General features: G+C 34.0%; 2 protein-coding genes across 3 annotated transcripts; one reads left to right on the forward strand and one right to left on the reverse strand.

The window, feature by feature from the left end:
• The first annotated feature begins 3320 nt into the window (after positions 1-3320).
• On the forward strand, positions 3321-9753 carry LOC147286682 (nicotianamine aminotransferase 1-like). 2 transcript variants are annotated; one of them, XM_086239490.1, is made up of 7 exons: positions 3321-3645; positions 6415-6757; positions 7387-7605; positions 7719-7778; positions 8161-8316; positions 8657-8750; positions 9292-9753. In XM_086239490.1, exons 1-7 carry the CDS (start codon positions 3365-3367, stop codon positions 9354-9356), a joined length of 1218 nt encoding a protein of 405 aa, XP_086095616.1. In that variant the 5' UTR covers positions 3321-3364; the 3' UTR covers positions 9357-9753. The 2 variants fall into 2 exon arrangements, with proteins under 2 accessions (XP_086095616.1, XP_086095615.1); XM_086239489.1 differs by having other exon boundaries at positions 9308-9752.
• Positions 9754-12998: 3245 nt separating this feature from the next.
• On the reverse strand, positions 12999-19801 carry LOC147286683 (nicotianamine aminotransferase 1-like). Its single transcript, XM_086242132.1, has 7 exons — positions 19453-19801; positions 16042-16381; positions 15217-15435; positions 15014-15073; positions 14154-14309; positions 13964-14057; positions 12999-13307 (listed from the first exon to the last, which is right to left on the reverse strand). Exons 1-7 carry the CDS (start codon positions 19722-19724, stop codon positions 13192-13194), a joined length of 1257 nt encoding a protein of 418 aa, XP_086098258.1. The 5' UTR covers positions 19725-19801; the 3' UTR covers positions 12999-13191.
• Positions 19802-20099: the final 298 nt, after the last annotated feature.

The following is a 20099-nucleotide window of genomic DNA, read 5'->3' on the forward strand; positions in this document are numbered from 1 at the left end:
TTTAAATACACAAAAAATACATAAATGCCCCTGCAAACTAGTCACGTACGAGTCACGTGACAAGTTTTTAATGAAAAATTTGACGGAGTTGACGAAATATCCTTAATTGAAACACTTAAAAAATAATAGTCCTTGATTAAAGCAAAGTGAAAACGGGATCCTCAACTGAAAATTGAGATATAGTTATAGTCATTTTGTTAAAATTTTCCCTAATAAAAAATATGTTCGTATTATAATACAATGTAAATTGACTAAAAAAGACATACAATTAATTAAAAACCAACCCACTTCCCCCGTCCCCCTTTCCAGCACTCAGTTTTTTATTTTTTATTACTCACTTCCCCCCATCGCTCCAGCGATCTATCTCTTTCTCAAAAATCTGATTTTTTTTTTTCAATACCATAACGTAATCACTTATTGGGTGTTGCTGTATGGGGTTGATCGATCTACACCATGATTTTTACACTTTGAAGTTGAAAACTTGAAATCGAAAAAGGATATGGGAATATGGGATTACTCTGCCAATCTAATCTACTAATTTTGATTATTGGCCAAAAAAAATCTACTAATTTTGATTAATCTTATGTATTATACACTCTAACAATAGTAGTAACATATAACAATAAGAAATAATTAGGTTTGAGTATTTTAGAAAAACAGTTTTTAGATGGAGACCGGAGGTGTTTTAAAATTTATAAAAAAATCATTTTAATTTATAATAAAGTTCTCCACCGATTTAAAGGGTATTTCCTCTCCTAAAGTGTAGAGTGAGCTTCCGCCTAAAATTCCAGAGTTAAAACCTAATATAAACCCGTCAAAGAAGAAAAATAAAATAACTTGATTAAAAACTTTAAATCACTACCGATCTTAGTCTAAGAAAAACTCATAAAATAAACTAAACTGTACTCTTAATCTCCCTAACAATAATAACCATAGCTTGCTATACACGAAGTAAATCTGCTTCTCGATCCCTTATGCCACATGCATATAGCTTGCTGCGGGAATAAGCTGCCATATTGCAAGACCTGCATGCACCACCACGTTGTAGCCTGTCTCCCACATCACGTGGATGTTAGGGTTGCGGTAAGAGAATATTTGAGGAGATTGATGCTCTGAAAGATATACTGAAACAGTCCATTTAGTTACTCATTCAATGAACAAAAAAAATTTTAAATAAACAAGCTGCGTTTTTAAACACTAAACAACTAATTTATTAAAAAATTAAAATTACAACAAAAAGATGTCCTAAAAAGTATTATTATTATTTTTCTATGAATTTATATGTGGAATAGAAAAAAGCAATTAGCGAAGCATGCCAAGAGACTAGTTTTGATAAATCGAAGTAGTAAATACCGGACTCACAACCAATTTATTAGTCATTTTCAATTAAAAATTTAATAATAAATATTAGATTTCCTAACAACGTTTTCGTAACAAAAACCAAACAAGTGCAGGTACACGAACCAGTCATTTGAAATGTCAATGTAGCAGCCTATAGCCCCTCTTGAATTAGGGGTCGGCAATGGGCCGGGCCGGGCTAGCCCGGCCCAAATTTTTCGGGTTCGGGCTGGGTTCGGGCTTGAATTTTAAAAGCCCAATAGGGTTTTCGGGCTGGGCCGGGCCGGGTTTGGGCTTTAATACACAAGCCCAAGGCCCGCCCATCGGGCTTTGGCTTGCGGGCTTGTAGGGTCGGGCCGGGCCAGGCCCGAACGGGCGGCCCAAAATGGGCCCAAAGCCTATTTAGACACATATATATCTTTAAAAAAAAATATAGGATTTTGGCTATGTTGTGATTTGAACATGAGACCTCACATAGTAAGCTTCAACTTTCAACCAACTGAGCTGACTAGTTTATTTGTTAAGTTTGTGAATCATAACATATTTAATAGCTCATTTGTTTGTTTACTTCAATAAATTATTAATATGCTTATTAATTTATTATATAATACTATTATGTTAGTAATAGTGTAATACCATAAATAATGAACTTTTAAAATTATATACAACATTACAACTATAATAAAACATAAATGTACATATGTTTTATTATATATTTTATTACATATTTTTATAAACAAACGATGCAATTGTGTTGTCAACAATCCAAACCGTTCAAATTTTAGTTTCTCACTCAAAAATAATTCGTGCAAAAAATTAGCTTAATCGGAGATGTAAAAGTGACATAATGGTGGTCGAATTAATGAACGATCGTGATTTTTCTAATGATGATCGAATGGGTAGATGAATTTCGATTTAGCCGATTTTTTGTATGGATGATCTTTGACTATGAACATAGAAAATGAACGGGTCAGATTGTTAAAATCACGTTGTGGTCTTCATAATTATGGAAACAACAAGGTTTCAACGGAAAAATTATTAGAATTATACTCTTTAAATGTATTTATATATAAAAGCTCACACATCGATCATGTTTTCAACGATCCGAACCGTTCAAGTTTTAGTTCTCCACTCAAAGAGAATTTTTGCAAAAAATTAGCTTAATCGGAGATGTAAAAGTGACATAACGGTAGTCGAATTAATGAACGATTGTGATTTTTCTAATGTTAATCGAATGGGTAGATGAATTTCGATTTAGCCGATTTTTTGTAAGGATGATCTTTGACTATGAAAATAGAAAATGAACGGTTCAGATCGTTGAATTAATGAATTGACGATCGTGGTTTAATAACTTTAATTATAGTTGTATTATAAAAATTGTATATACACATATACATTTATGTTTTATTATACTTGTAATGTTGTATATAATTTTAAAAGTTTATTACTTTATTATTTATGGTATCACATACTATTACTATTTACTAATATTATAGTATTATATAATAACTTAATAAGCATATTAATAATTTATTAAGATAAACAAACGAAAAACCTATTAATTATGTTATGATTTTCAAATTGGGCTTTGGGTCGGGCTTTGGGCGGGCCTAAACGGGCCGGGCTTCGGGCGGCCCATGGGCTTCAAGAGGATGGCCCAAGCCCAACCCAAGAGACATTCGGGCCGGCCCAAATTTCGGGCCAAATCGGGCTTCGGGCCTAATGGGCCGGGCGGGCTTCGGGTGGGCTTCGGGCCTTGGGCTTTTTGGTGAGGCCTAGTAAGAATATTAATAATATATTAGAAATTAATAAATACTAATTTATTATTTATGTACAAGTCAGTGAACTAGTCATTGAAAAAGATTGAATGAGATGCAACGTAAAGTTTCCACACGTGGCAAGTGGATACATGTGAACATAAATATATATATATATATATATATATATATATATATATATAAAGATGCGGGCGGTAGAGGAGATCGATAAAATACTGAGGACCTCTCCCACTCAACCCCACAAGGAAATGGAGCACGGCTCGAAGTGTAGGTGGAACTTTGAGAATAAGGGGAATAATGGAGAGGTCAAAACGACGTCGGATATGACAATCCGAGGAGTCCTCACCGGGATAATGCAAAACCTCAACAAAGAAGATGACAGGCCTATCATTCCTCTTGGCCACGGTGACCCCTCGGCGTTCCAGTGCTTTCGGACGAGTGCTGTAGCCGAAGACGCCATTGTTGACGCGCTTCGCTCCGCCAAGTACAACTGTTATACTCCCGCAGCTGGTATTCTACCCGCAAGGAGGTATGCATAACAATTGTTACTGTTAGTCAATATCAAACAATATTACTCTTGAAATTAGGATTTAAGTTTGAATTTTTGTGTTTTATGTTAATTTATGAATTTAATTGTGACATGTTATGTATGAGAGAGACGAAAGGTACGTTTATTAATATCATTTTATTGGATTTTTTTTAATAATTGTTGTTGCACAATGATAGTGGTTATTACTATTGTACAGTAATTATATTCTAAAACATGAAAAATAAATAAATACTCCTGAGCACACACTCAGCTCATTAAAGCAGACTAACCTATTACTGTGTTATTGTAGGTGGACCGAGCTATCATATTATTTTTTATTTTAACCATATAAAAAAACCCCCCTTTTTTTAGTTGAGGGCTAAAGTGAAATATTAAGGAATTTTTTTTAGTAAATCAAATTCTACTACCAAACTACTAATATACTTGGTAATTAAGAAGAATATTTGAGATACTAACTTGACTTAAAAGACAATTCTTGCGCTTAAAACGCATTTGTGGAAATTAGGCTGTCGAGCGCTCGGTAGGTGCATCTATATATTAAGATGCATTTGTCTTTTTTGAGTCGCATCTGCATTTTTTGAGTTGCATCTGCACAAATTTTGTAGATGTAGTTGTTGAGTACTCGACAAAAGTTTTGTCCTAAAACTCAAGTGGTTAAGTCTGTTGTCCTTTTAACCAACATTATTAGTGGTCAAAACCGTAAAATATAATAGATAATGGTAGGAAAAAAAGGGGCAACTGCTCTTTTTTTTGTCAAAAATTAATTGGGAGCACTTTCAGATGCCCCATAGAATTTTCCGTCATACTTTACAAGACTTGTCACATATTATCCAAAATTTATTGGTATCTTATTTTTAGTGGGTTTGAAAAAATAATGTATAATATTAAACAATTTATCATACACAAATATTAGGTAATGTTGCTACAAATATTAAATTATGTCACATCTTTTTTTATAATATATTATTACAAATAAAAAAAAGATTGTGTCCTCATTATTTTTTGTCTATATCTTAGAATTTTTTTTTTTATCAACGACAACTTCTTTTCCATTCCTTTTGTCCCTTGGCGTTGTTTTCTATTATTTTGTTTCTGTCTGTTTTTCTCATCTAATCAGAAAATTATTACAGAGTGCTGCTATTTGCACACTCAATTTTCTCTATTTACACACCCTCTCACTTAATTTGTGAATTTACAGATTTATCTCAATATGAAAAGATACTGAAAGACAATTCATATTACACACCCCATCTCTCTTCTTTGTTCTCTGCTCCATCTCCAGGAAGACCCCGCACCGAGCCTTCTCCTCTTTCTGGCTTCTCTCTCCTCTCTCTCTCTCTCTCAAGATTGGCGACCACCCCGGCCCTCCCAGCTCGGCCAGCCTCGCCATGCCCCGCACCGAGCCTTCTCTCCTCTCTCTCTTTCATTTTTGATATTGTTTCAGCGTTATGTTAGTTTGGGTGTTCAGTGCTGCTATTTTATTATTTTTATTCTTTTATATTTTTTTTCCAATTATTAGGACTGAATAAATCTTATCGGGGTTTATCAAGCTAGGACTCAATATTGTTTTAGGTTTTTTTTTTTTTTTCTATTTTAAAGTAATTAGGATTTATGGTTGATTATTTTAGGGTGTAGAATGATTATTTTAGAGCTTAGAGTTTAGGGATTAGCTTTAGAATTTTCATTGAAAGGATGGATTCAATTCATTCCTAATACAAATGAGTGTAGCGATTTATTACAAATGAGTTGGTTAACAAAGCTCTAAGGCCCCGTTTAATTGGTTTGTACATAAATGAATTCCTATGCATTTTACGGGAGAAGGGAATGTAGGATTTCTATTCCTATGTTTAGTAATTATGGGAAAGTAATCAAGAAATATTTTTTTATTTTTTTTTTTCTCATGTTTGGGTTGTACGGGAATACGAAACAAAAATAATTCAGTTTTCCAATTATATCCATATTTATTATATGAGGAAATTACAGATTTAGTTCAGTTATTTTATATCTAGTTCAATTTTAATCCACAATCTTTTTTAAGTTCTGTTTTGGTCCACTAATTATTTCACTTGTTTAATAAAAGTTCAGATTTGTTTTCTCAAATTTGGTCTGCCTTTTACCCTATCAAATCTCACCCAAATTCAGCAAACATATACTTGTTTTAAAGGTATGCATTTTTTTTTACAACCATATAAAGATCATTCAAATTGGAGTTCTAAAACTCAAGATAATTGACCCCAAAGTAGGGTACCCGAAACTGTCAATTTTTTAAACTTCACCCAATCTTAATTTTCTTAGATTATAATACTTCAAATTTGTTTTTATGACTAAAAAATGATGAAATGTAACTTATACTTCAATTATAATTGAAGAAAACACAACCCAAAGGATTTAAAGTCACAAATCTGAACCTTTATTGAACAAATGAAACAATTAGTGGACTAAAACAGAACTTAAAAAAAAAATCGTTGACCAAAATTGAACTAGGTATAAAATAAGTTGACCAAATATGTAATTTCCTCTTATTATATATACTAAATAAAACGAATGCCAACAAATTCTTATGGGCAGAATTGATATTTTTAATTATTAAAGGGGTAATATGGTCTTGAAAAAAAATCATTAATGCTTTCCCATGAGAAGGGAAAACCAAACCGAAGCTAGCATAATGGTTTAATGCACTTCTAATTAAAATTTTAAAACTTTAACTACTGCATACTAAATTGATGCTAGCTAGCTCAAATGTAACAGGGCAATTGCAGATTATCTGTCGCATGATCTCCCATACAGTTTATCACCAGATGATGTTTACGTTACATGTGGATGCACACAAGCAATTGAAGTCTTATTATCAGCACTTGCTGCCCGTCCTGCTGCCAACATTCTGCTTCCGAGGCCTGGTTTCCCTTTCTATGAAGCTCGGGCAGCCTGTTCCAATCTCGAGGTTCGACATTACGATCTTCTTCCTGAAAAAGGTTGGGAGGTTAATCTTGAAAGTGTTGAAGCACTTACAGATGAGAATACTGCTGCCATAGTCATCATCAATCCTGGAAATCCTTGTGGAAATGTATACGCAAATCAACATTTGAAAAAGGTTTGCTTACTCAAACAACCTAGTAGAAGTGATTTAGGAAACTTTGTACAAATATAAGTATGTGGTCTTTGAAATTTGGGTTTCATTTTCCTTCTAATAAAATTTAGTTTGAACTATATTTTTGTTTCAATTTTAGCTATTGGTTTATTGACGTTTGCAATTGGGTCCAAAAATCACATTTTATGTTAAATTAGTTACCGAAATGTGATTATAGTCATTTTATGTCAAATTAGTTTTGGTCACTTGGAAGGTATTATAGTCATTTTATTGGGGGTTGGGGATTCCATCAATTTTAATAACCTTTCCTGCGATTTGCACATGGAATTTCTGTTAATTATTTTGACGGAAATGTGATTTTAGACTCAATTGCAGACAATAATTAATCAGAATTACAAGGATATGATTGCAAAAAAATTTAACAAACATCAAAAGTGTAATAATGTCCAAACTATATAATTTCGCTTAAATCTAATGCTTAAGTACAATTTGTAATCTGAAAAATAAGCACAATAATGTAAAATGTGGAGTAGGAATTGTGCTTGTGTTAGTCTATAGGAACTTTCTGATCATTATCTTCTTGCCAATTATGGAGATCTTGGCTAAACAAGTTTGAGTTTGTTGAATTGTAGATTGCAGAGACAGCAAGGAAGCTTGGGATTCTTGTAATTACTGATGAAGTTTATGACCATCTTACTTTTGGAAGTACTCCATTTGTGCCAATGGGGACATATGGATCCATTGTGCCAGTTATTACACTTGGTTCTATATCAAAGAGATGGATTGTACCTGGGTGGCGACTTGGTTGGCTTGTGACATGTGATCCCAATGGCACCCTTAAAAATTCTGGGGTCCTCTCTCTCTCTCTCTCTCTCTCTCTCTCTCTCTCTCTCTCTCTCTCTATCTCAGACACACACACACAGTTACTCATATCTCTGTTCTTACTTTTGTTTTTTTCCCTCAGGTTATTGAGTGCATCACAAGTTGTCTGGGTGTATCATCCGATCCTACAGCCTTCATTCAGGTTTTGCAATTCAAGTTACTTTTGAACTTCACTGTTTACATTAATTAATGAAAAATGCAGCACTTTTTCTTATACTTACTGTTACTAGATTTTCTATAATGGGATTGCTATAGCTAATTAGATACTAAACTTGATTTTGAACCATTATAACTTTGAGACATAATCTTAATTAATTACTTGGTTGGCTTGAGAAGGTATGGTAACCCTTTATTTTCCACCTGAAAAAATTTCTTTCAATCTTCAATTTGAAAATGGCCCTAGAGATTTTTGTCTTAAAGAAAAAAGGAAGAGAAAATACAGACATATATGTTGAAGGCATTGATCAGCATACTCGTTATTTCTGTATTATATGATGAATTATACAATGTGGTTTATGTATCAGGGAGCAATTCCTCAAATTCTAGAGAAAACAAAGGAGGATTTCTTTTCAAAAATAGTTGACATACTAAGTGGTGCTGCCGACATATGTTTTGATAAACTCAAGGAAATCCCTTGCATTACTTGCCCAAGCAAACCAGAGGGTTCTATGTTTGTAATGGTAAGTGAATTACATATGTATCTTTGTGCCAGTTCTATAATGGTCAAATCTAAGTAAGGATTTAGCTAAAATTCCCTAGTCAAATTAATTACTTTGTTATTAATTGGACTATTACAATCCATACACACTAGCTTTGAATCAGAAGAAAACACATATATTAATTTCAAATGATTCCTAGTATATATAGGTATTTCAAATCTACTTCAAATAAATTATATTTAGTTATTTCAAACACATTCTATATTATTCTATCTGTTTTTTTTTTTTTTTTATAACTAATTTCGCCTTACTGTCAAATCCAAATCCTTTCTTTTAAATCATTTCATCCAATCTTATGTAGGTGAAGCTAAACCTCTCATTACTGGATGACATTGGTGATGATATGGAGTTCTGCATCAAACTTGCCAAAGAGGAATCTGTCATATTACTACCTGGTATAGAAACAAGCTTTACAACCATCAAATTTGAAAAGCTGGATTTTGCTATTTCTTTATGCCAGATTATCAAATCCTCCAAGCTTAAAGGACGTACCCCCATCTGGCTGTTTGATATTAGTCCCCACCCCCTAATAAAGGAAATATCATGGTACCTGGCTAGCAGGGGATGCTCAATGTTAATTTCTTTTATTTAAATATGCATTTGAAACTAGGAGGCCAGTGTTATATATGCATAACAGTAGGGAGTGAACCTGCACAGGTGGCCAAGAGGCAAGTTGTAAACTCAAAGTCCTAAGTTTGAATCCTTACTGGCGCAAAAGCATTTAGATTTACCTAATACATGTGTGGTTTTTGGGACATTGCACGTATCAGAGATTTATCTTAAGGCTTTTGTACCCTATGAAGGACTGGGTTGTTGGGGTTTCCTTTTTACCCACAAAGAGTACAGTGGGAAGTGAAAAGTGATTACTCTGGTGGAGTTAGAACGGTTGTTAATTTTCCAAGTGATTAATTACCCTCTGATCTAATTAATTGTTAGTTCACTTTTCTTCCAGGGTTGGCTGTGGGGATGGAGAATTGGTTGCGCATAACCTTTGCTTGTGACCATTCAACTCTTGAAGATGGCCTTGGGAGGATAAAGGCCTTCTGCCAAAGGCATGCCACGAAACATTAGTAACTTGTGTTGGAAGTCATCATATATATAAAGATGGAGTATTTGATGGTGATCAACAATTTGGCTTTGGATTTCATGCTCCATTCCAAATATTGTTGGCTCTTTGATTCTTAAGAGTGATTATAATTTGGAATTACTTGTCAATCAAGTAAAATAAATAAAGTCCGCCCTCTATCATAAAAAATTAAGGGTGGTCGTCAGAGATAGCAACTTCGCGTTGTATCTCATGCAGCTTGTAGCTACTACTCTAGTGAATACTTGAAAACCTTGTATTACAAGTTATTTGACATCAACTTCTGTTGATCTCATCATATTATATAATTTTCTACTTGTGGTTGTTACTATATACCATTATTAATTGAAAAATAATACTTTTCTAGGATAGGTGCAGGTTCGATCCCGCCCAATATAGCAAGAAAAGCCAATGGTATCAGCCGGTACTACTGGCTGGTCGAAGGTGGAATGATGGGCTTGATTTTCTTTTTGGTAGAAGAGTTTTATATATGGTCTTTATTAGTAATTAATGTTGTTTTCATTTACAATTTGGTAATGATTTATCAAAATGAAATTAAAAATTGGTTGATTGATATTTTATGTAAAGAGAAAAATATTCTTTGATTTATATGTAAATTAAAGACCCTTACAACTAACACTAAAAAACTTAAAAATTAAAAAGACAAGTAGTCAACAAAAGTCCTACCCCCTCCACCCAAATCGCGCAGACATCCAGGAGGATTGATGCTGATACATTTCTTCCAAATCCAAGAGGATACAAGCTAATAAAAGAACTCCAGAAATAGAAAATGAAAACTTGCCTCAAATTTACTTTGACAATGTAGGTTTCCATGGTGATGTAAATTTCTTGGAGGAATCTGAACAAAAAATGAGTAAACTAATGAACTAAAATGTCCAAGAAAACCATGGTTTTTCAAGATATTTGCCAAGGTACGTGGTGATTGGGGTTTTTTACTTGCCAAAGAGGAATTTGTCATAGTACTACCTGGTATAGAAACAAGCTTTAATTTACAACCATCAAATTTTCAATACTGTATTTCACTCCTTGAGTCTTTCTTTATGCCAGATTATCACAACCGCCAAGATTATGAGAATCATTGCACGATCTGAGGTTTACCTTAAGGCCTTATACCCGATGAAGACATAATATATAGTTAGAATTAAAGTTGATTACTCTGGTGGGGTTAGAAAGTTGATATTACCAAATGATCTAATAGTAAGTTCACTTTTCTTGCAGGGTTGGCTGTAAGGATGAAGATTTGTTTGCACATAACCTTTGCTTGTGACCATTCAACACTTGAATATGGCCTTGGTGTTGGTTTCGGCTCTAAATGGACCCACTTGGGTTTGGCCCATTAATTTAATCCATTTGTTTGAGTGGCTTATATTGAGCCACATCACCTATTAGAATAGGTGGAGTAAGACTTCGGCTTGTTTCACCCGTGCCTCCTAGCTACCAAAGGAAGCCTTTGTTCATTGATTAATAGGGCAGCAGCAAAAACAAGTGGTGTGTGTGAATTGTAGCCGCACCAAAAAGCTAGAAAGAGAGAGCAGCTGCAGCCCTTTTGTGTTGTTTGTGGGGTGCTGCACTAGCTTTGGAAGAGAAGAAAAATCTCTTGTTTGCCCATAGAGTTTGTGCGTGCAGCTGCACTTTGGTATTAATATCTCTTCTTGCTCTTTGTATTTGTGAACAAGTTTTGTTCTTCGTGAGTGCAGCCACCACATTTGTGAAGGAGACCAAAAATCCTTCTTTTGTTCTGGTGGTGGACTGTATTTGAAACAACATTTTAACATTGATTTGAAATTCTCTTTGAATGATGAAATTCTCTATTTTCAAAGGAAAGGAATTTCGAGACAGGTAAAACAAGCAAGAAATGAGATTGGATGGAAGGGGAATAGAAAGATTCATAGATATTCTTAAGATGATAAAGTCCTTCGCTCCGTAAGGCGTTATTCAAATGAATGAAGATAAATTATGGGGAAAAAATATAAAACAATTTCACCCTTAAATGTGTTTAATGCTTCAATAATAGTGAACAGTTAGTCCACACCTAGGTCAGAGTTTGAACTTCATCTTTTCCTTCTGCCTCTCTTGTATTAAAGAAAAAAATATTTGGAGTATCATAATTATTAGCGGATCCATATCTCGTAAAAGGGTTGTTTTAGTCAAATGGTGACCCCTGAAAACATGATCAATGAAATAGATGTATTGAAAATGTATGTCCTTTTGGCAAACAATTTGGCGCGTTATGTTAACAGGCAGTCTAGTACGGCATAGTCACTATATATTTTCTTTAGGAAAATTTCATTAAATAGCCATTTTTAATACAACAATATCTTTTCTAACCTTCCATTCCATTTTTATCTTTTATAGCTCTTTGGCCCATTTTCAAATAAAAATGTGTTTCTCATCGCTACATTGTTGACATATCGACAGTCTGTAGCATTATGCGTCGACCATTTGTCAACCATGTGTCAACAATGATTAAATTTCATTTATGAAACAACAAACCTAGATCGAAATTTCATATCTGAAACAACAAAATGAAAAATTTGACAAACAAATCTAAATTTATTAAAGTTCTCAAGTCTCAATCCAAGCTTTTTTATGTTTGTTGCTCAATAATGAATACAATGTTCTTGATAATTTTTTTCTCCGATTACATTCAAAACCCACAAAATTTCAAAGAAAGAAAAAAAAAAAAAAAGAGAAATTGAAAAGAGATGTAATATGAAAACTTGGTGACAGATCTGTGATTTGTGGGACCCATGAGAGCCTAAGCAACAAGCAAATCCAAAAATGGGCCAATACCCAGCAACCAAATCCAGATGCGAAAGCATCAACCTTCGAATGCGAATCCAGATGCGAAGTCCAAAGCATCAAGCAAATCTGGATACGAAAACATCAACCTTCGAATCAAGGGCAATTTGGCCCAATACCCAGCAAGCTTCAAATCAAGGGTTGCAAGTCCCTGCTAACGCAAGGCCAAGGGTCGCGCCGCCGCCGACAAGGAAGCCAGGCTCAGTCGGGTTTGGGTGGTGTTGGTGGTTATGGTGCTGGGGGTTTAGGTGGTGCTGGTTTTGGTTCAGATCTTCATCAGTGAAATCTAAAGCTAAAGGGGGAGGGAGTGAGAGAGAGGAGAGAGAGAGAGATATATATATATATTTTTGTCTGAAAATGGGAGAAAGAGCTATAAAAGATAAAGCTGAGAGGGAACGATTAGAAAATATATTGTTGTATTAAAAAGGGCTATTTAATGAAATTACCCTTTAGGCGTATGTTCCTTACGCTTTAGCGCCTTTGCGTCACAAAGCTTACACCTCAACCAAAAGGCGTTCACTTTTGAGGCATTTCGTCGAACAGTTGACCGCCCAACGAGATTTTTCTGCTCTTCGCAATCAAAACGCGCCTCAGGTGAGCTTTGAAAACACTAATACAAATCAATATCATTGATTGATATTGTTTAGGATTTTGTTATTACATTATCTTTTTAAATCCCAAAAAGAGGCCAACAGTATAAGTCTATATATTTGCACTTATACATGCAAAGGGTCCCAGAAAATCATGTGAATAACAAGAACATAATAAGATCGATCAACACTTGTTGATCACCATGATGGCAAACACAGCTAATTAATTAATGTCTTCATGCATTTATTCATTACGCTGGTGAAACCGGAGATCTAATCTGAAGATGCCGATCAGCAATATCTGCAGTCACTTTTATGACTGTGAAGACATAAATCTTATTACTTTTTGGCATGTCTTTGACAGAAGGCTTTCAACCTCTGAAGGCCATCTTCAAGTACAGGAAGTTCAACAGCAAAAGTAATGCGGAGCCAATTTTTTAGCCCAACGGTGACTCCTGGAAACATGATCAATGTAGTGAATGGATGTTAAATATCGGAAATTTCCATTTGCCGGATAATTATTTAATATGTTATATATCTTATAAAACAATTTAACTCTTTATGTTATTTTGCACTATCACTATATACCTTTTTTTTTCCTCTCTCTATAGAAAGAGAGGGGGATAGTTATGCTCACATCCATATGCGGGGTCATCCACATGTACGTGGTCCCATGAAATCTCATACAACAATCCTATATGCACTTACATATAGTAAGTGTGTCATCTTATACAGGTAAGGGGAGACAGCGTTGACCATGTACCCCGTTGGGTATCAAATGACGCACTTCATGTAACTTGCATTTAGGATTGTTGTGTAGGATCTATGCGGACTACACATGGGATGATCCCACATGTATATCGATGCAAATAATTTCTAATGCTAACATACTGTTAGTTTAAAATCATGTGCGTGAATTTTTCTTGAAAATATAGTCTAGTTAAATTAACAATTTGATAATATAACGTATTAAACTGTTTGGTAGATAATAACATATTACATGTCAAACAACTCTGCTTAGATGCAAGCCACACAATTTCATTTAATACTTGTGCTAAGCAGTACAAGATGATATACCAATTCATTAATTTACAAGTTATTCAATTTTTACCTGGCAGAAAAATCACCGACTCCTCTTTAGCCAACTTAAGACAAAACTGTATATCATCATCAATGCCTTCGAGTGCTGATAGGTTTAGCTTTACCTGTGATAGAAATTGACATAATTGATTTTAGCTCAAATATGTTAAATTTCTAATTATCCAATAATTATAAGCTACATAAAATGTCTTTATCCTTACCAATACAACCATGGATCCTTCTGGTTTGTGTGGGCAAGCAAGACATGGAATTTCCTTAACAATTTCATACAAAATATCAGCAGCTTCTCTCAAAATTCCATTTATGTTAGAGAAAAAGTTCTCCTTTGTTCTTTCAATTATTTGAGGTACTGCCCCCTGAAAATGAGAATAATTTATTTTCAATGGAATTGGGATAGAAATTAAGAAAAATAGATGAAATTATATATTTATATATATAGAGAGAGAGAACTCTTCAGGTGCACACCTATCACCGAGCACTCAGCAAAGTTTTTTTAACACAGGCGAGCAGCGCTCATTGCTGCTTCCTCCGCCGAGTTTTGAGGTAAAACCCCCATTTTTCACCACATCCCTTCCTAAAGTATAGAATGGGCTTGATGGAGGTATTATGTTAGAATTTAGCTCTGGGATTTTAAGTGGAGCCCAAAATTCTAGAGCTAAACCATAACATAAACGTCCTTGAACCAATGCTAAGCGCTCGACAGCTGCAAAATTTTGCATTACCGAGCACTCGGCATCAGCTGTGAACGTCCGCACGTTTGCACCCGAATGGGCCTAATATATATATATATATATATATTGTATTGCGGACATTAATTCGCACCTAAATGAGCCTACATATATTGTATGTCCTTATATTCTCTTGCTAGAAAATTTCACATTTATTTTGTTAGGCAGCCATTTTCTAGACCATTGATAAGGTAAATTGTTATTAACAATCCGGCAGTATAACTTTGCAATATATGATAAGAACTTCAATAACAGTGAGCTAGTGTGAAGGCATGACATTCTATCTTTAAAACTTTTAATTAAGAAAAAATTAAGCAGCATGGAATAGGTACCTGAATGAAGGTTGCTGGGTCAGTAGTGATGTCGGAATAGTTTTTAATGCTGTCCACAATCTGCAAAGAAAAGAAACAATGGTAATTGAAAAGTTAATTTATTATAATGACAAAAATTAATTAATTTCACATATTATAGAATGAGTGCAAAAAAAAAAAAAATTAAGATGTATATACTATATAAGACACCAATTAATTAGTACCCCAGTTTTTTCAAGGATGCCTTTGGGGTCATTTTTGACAATCCAGCCAAGTTTCCAACCAGGAACAATCCATGTCTTTGACATAGAGCCAAGCGTAACAACTGGTACGATTGAACTAAACTTTCCCATAGGCACAAAAGGATTACTGCCAAAAGCTAGACCCGCATAAACTTCGTCCGAAATCACTAAGATTCCAAGTTTCTTTGCTGTTTCTGCAATCTAAATTTGACAAAAGCAAACTTAGTATTTAGTAAAAATTCATCAACTCGATCTATGGAAGGAAATGCCAATCTCAGCCCTATCTCATACCACAATTGGTGAAATAATTAAAAAAATTAAGTACTTTAATTAGATTATGATGATGCTACATAGACCTCAATTAAATATATGAACCACATCTTTAATATAGATAGAAGTATAGAACTTACATAGACAATTCAGACTCGCCTCTATTAGAGAGGTGATCCACAATGTTGTATATATATATGGATCTTTACAATTAGAGATGTACTACATCTACAATGCACTACATAAATGAGACTCACATATTTAATACAGGTGAGACCTCATATGTATAACTATGTCTCACCTTTATTAAACAGGTGGTCCGTAACGTTGAATATGTCGGAGTCTCAATTATAAGAGATGAAGTCCAGCTCTATATAGAGATGAGACCCACATATACAACTGGGTCTCAACTCTATTAAAGAAGTAGCTAGTCCACAATGTTGTATATGTTGGTGTCCTTAGATATGTAGTCCACAATGTGGTGCATAAATGTGATCCTCCAAAATATTGTTCAATTATAAGCATGCATGTAGGTACCTTTTTCAAATGCTGGTATGTGAAGACATTTCCACAAGGATTGCTAGGGTTAATAATAACTATAGCAGCAGTATTTTCATCTGCAAGAGCTTCAACAGACTCAAGATCCACCTCCCAACCCTTTTCGGGAATAAGATCAAAATGGCGTACTTCCAGGTTGTCGAAAGCTGCTCGAGCTTCATACTGTGGGTAGCCAGGCCTGGGAAGCAGAATGTTGGCACCAGGACGTGCAAGAACAGATACCATGATTTCGATTGCTTGCGTGCAACCGGCAGTGAGATATATATCATCCGCCACTAACTTGTGTGAGAGGTCACGAGACAGAAATTCTGCTATAGCCCTAATTAAACCATAAATGAGACTCTTTAGATTAGTAGTACACTAGAGATAAAAGTCAAGTACAAACAAGACAAGTATAAAACCCAGTTTTTGTATGATATTTATTGACACTTTTCTGATCATTAGGAATTTTTATACGAACCCTCTCACAACATGCATGCATGTGAATATCACCATATAACAGTACATTCCACGTTCATGATGTAAGAGGTATCCATTTACATGTAGTGAGAGAGAAATTATATTGGATAACTAGGTCATAGAATACTTTTTTATTGACCACCTCTAACAAATGTGGAACCCTCCTATAAATGGGCTCCATATTTATTAGAGAGGTGATCAGTGTTTTGTTTTAGTGATCAAAATAATTTTATTCAAAGGCAACTACAATTATATACTAAGCACATTTAACAATCATTAATCACATACATCATGGATTCTTATACAATACCGAACTAGTATTGATATATATAACTTTTATACGGCTTTTTAATGTAAAGAAGTTCTTATGACGTTCACCAAACGTCATAGAAAGGGTTTTACATGGTATTTATATAATGTCATGGTATTAATTAATGACCAAGCTTAAAGTCGATCTTGTGTTGCATTTTGAAATTAACACCATCAAAAGTCTTCAATGACTTTTTTCAATTGCCTTAAACAGCCTTTTTGGTTGGAGAATAATTTCCCTGTCACAGGATGCCAAGTCAGCAATATGACTTGGTGTTACAATCCAATGAATAAGATGAGACACTTGGTGTTAGCAATACTGTCTCACAACTCAATAAATTATTAACTTAACTAATTTTGATTGGTATGATCAAAAGGAGAACACAAGTGTCTTATTTTTATTGGATTGTGACATCAGATCAGATTGTTGACTTGGCATCCCCATACATGAAAGTTCTTCTCTTTTGGTTGAAGTGTATATCAGACTTTTAACACGCTCATATTTCTTCTGCACACGCATACAAAAAGTGCTATATAAGTTTACCAATATGTCATTAGAACATACATGCTGATACAAAAATTTAATTCCAAGTCAATAAAACGACCCCATGTATCATATAATTTGCTTGTTTAAAGTTGGATTGGAATATCCGGGCCAAAAAAAAGAAGTTAGATTGGAATTATATTATTGTTGGTTGAATGATTAGTGCGAATTATATTAATCACAGCAACTTGGATTCTTTGAATTGAATGATTAAAGTTTGGTCCACAATGATGCATGAAGTGCAGGACTTGTGACACAAAGTACAAGCCCAACACGGGTCTTCTTCTCCCGCTATTGGAGATTTGGAGATTCATGGGACGGGAAGCATGGAGCTCACCCTGTGTCCCTTCCCTTGTCTTTTCTGTTATATATATATATATATATATATATATATATATATAAAAGATACTTCATGCATGTTGCATGTTAATTATGTTGTCACCTTCGATATGACTGAGTCCCAACTAGCTCATGAATCACGAGGGACTGTCTATGACTATATTAAAATATGTGTAAATACTGACAAAACAAATTTGGAGCAGAAAGTGGCCTCAGTACTGTTCATAATATACATATATATATATGATATGTTCAATTATGAATCTATGATATGTGAAATAACACTTGCACGTTCGCACCTAACTATTGTTGAGTAGTTTAAAATTTTGCAGTATTGAGCGCTTGATATTTGTTTATTAATGTTTATGTTATGATTTAGCTCTCATATTTTGGTTTGTTCAAAATCTAAAACAAAACTCTAACATAACGCTTTCATCAAGCCAATAATATACCCTAAAAGAAAATGAGGTAAACCCATTAAAATATATATATATTCTTAAAACTTGGCAGAGAAAGCAGCACTGAGCCCTATAGTTGCTTGTAGCGCTCACCTATTTAAAAAAATTATTGTCGAGTGCTTGGTGAAGCTACTAAGAACTCGGTGACATGTTCGCATATTTGCATGTTCGTACCTGATCAAATCTGCTTTAGCGTATTATCTTTTCATATCTAAAGAATCTAATATTAATTAGTTTCAATGACAAAGAATTAAAGCAGATGTAAACAACTTTATATATATATAACAATTTTATGTGAATGACCTATATTTTTTTTAATTAAAGAACATACCCATGTATATTATGACTTTTTTTTTTTAACTTTTTTTTTTATTTTTTATATAATTTTATATTTTAGGATATAAATTGTCAACACGTTCACCATTTTTAACTCTTAAAATTTTGAGCTCCCATTTTTTTATTAGATTTTAACTTTGAACTCTTGAGTTTTGGAATACCATCCAAAATTCAAGAGTTAATACATAAATTATAAAATTAAACGATGATTTTATATCCTAAAATATAGAATTATATATCCTAAAATGTTGAACCTTGTGAAGAATAGGACATGCAAAAGATAACAAGAAATCATAAAAAAACTCACATTCGTTATTTAGTTAAAAGAACAAACAACCTACCCAGAAAATTTCAATATATATATATATATGTTTAGCATAAATTGAACTCAAAAAACAAGCTAAAACAACAATTAGAACAAAATTCTATTTAATTTAATTTGAGGACTATACATAATAGTATAATTGTCTTGATTTCTTTTACCAAGGAAAACCATACAGCTTGCATGTAAACAACTGTACAAAAATTATAAAAATAGAGAGTAAGTTAAAAGTTTGGAGTGGAGTATAGTAATCATTAAAATAATGAGAATGGGAATGAAGAAGACATCAAGCAAGTATGAGACTGAGAGTAGATAGTGTTTAATTCACGTGCGAAAAAGTTTTGATTAATGGTTGGGCATTGCACCACTTTTTGGTTGGAGATATGTGGTCGTGAATCATTTGGCATTTATAATTGCTGATTATAAGAAGTAAAAATTTTCATGTAAATACGTGCAATTTCATTTTACACCTTACAAATCATCAAGGAATTAAGTAGCGAATTAATGTCGATATATTAAAAGTTACTTTCAAACAAAAGTTAGACAAGTGCTGTCTCTGAACAACTTGAACTATAAGAGAATGGGCCAATCATATATATATGAAAGTAACTAAGAATGCATACCTTCTGGCCTGAAGAACACCACCAGTAGGACAGTAACAATTGAAGTTGAATGATTGGAGGGCATCTGTGACTGCCTCTACAGCGGCCGGAGTAGTCCTGAACGATACATATTCAGTCGGGTCGCCCCGACCCAGAATGATGGTGGGTCGCTGATCATCCGGGTTGAGATTTTTCATTAGCATGCCGAGAGCTCCTCGGACCGAGATTGCCGCCGTGTTCAGTTCTTCATTCCCACGGAACTTCCATTTCTGGGAAGAACAACCATTCTCCATGTCGCACCTTTTTAATTTATCAGTAATATTAATTAATTAAAATTTTTAGTTTGGTGGAAGCTGAGTGCTGGAGGGTGTTGCGTTTTGGCCTTTAGGGTTTCAAAGTAAAGAGAAAAGAGGGCTTATATAGACTAGAGTAGCCACTGCATTTGCGTAGACGACCAAAATTTGTTTTCAATATTTAGGGCCACGTTTGTATGACCGAAATGTTAAAATGGAAATAGGAATGGTAATATGGTATACCTTCCCTGACCATTCTGTAATGAAATTACTTAAGAGTAATTTTATTTAATATACCATTTTAATACTACTTACCCCTCAATTTAAAATATAACTTTTATGACCATTTTGCATTTGAAATATCAAAAATACCAT

The sequence above is a fragment of the Dryas octopetala genome, chromosome 4, assembly GCF_963921425.1.
Source record: "Dryas octopetala chromosome 4, drDryOcto1.1, whole genome shotgun sequence".
Classification (NCBI taxonomy): Eukaryota; Viridiplantae; Streptophyta; class Magnoliopsida; order Rosales; family Rosaceae; genus Dryas; species Dryas octopetala.

Bases quoted from the DNA above. Each gene is read 5' to 3' on its own strand.
- LOC147286682 (XM_086239489.1), top strand. From the start codon at position 3,365: ATGGAGCACGGCTCGAAGTGTAGGTGGAACTTTGAGAATAAGGGGAAT. The intron at 3,646-6,414 runs GTATGCATAACA...CAAATGTAACAG, and splicing joins GGTATTCTACCCGCAAGGAG to GGCAATTGCAGATTATCTGT. The intron at 8,751-9,307 runs GTATAGAAACAA...CTTTTCTTCCAG, and splicing joins ATCTGTCATATTACTACCTG to GGTTGGCTGTGGGGATGGAG.
- LOC147286683 (XM_086242132.1), bottom strand. From the start codon at position 19,724: ATGGAGAATGGTTGTTCTTCCCAGAAATGGAAGTTCCGTGGGAATGAA. The intron at 15,074-15,216 runs GTACTAATTAAT...TTTTCTTTGCAG, and splicing joins GCATCCTTGAAAAAACTGGG to ATTGTGGACAGCATTAAAAA. The intron at 14,058-14,153 runs GTAAGGATAAAG...TTTCTATCACAG, and splicing joins AAGGATCCATGGTTGTATTG to GTAAAGCTAAACCTATCAGC.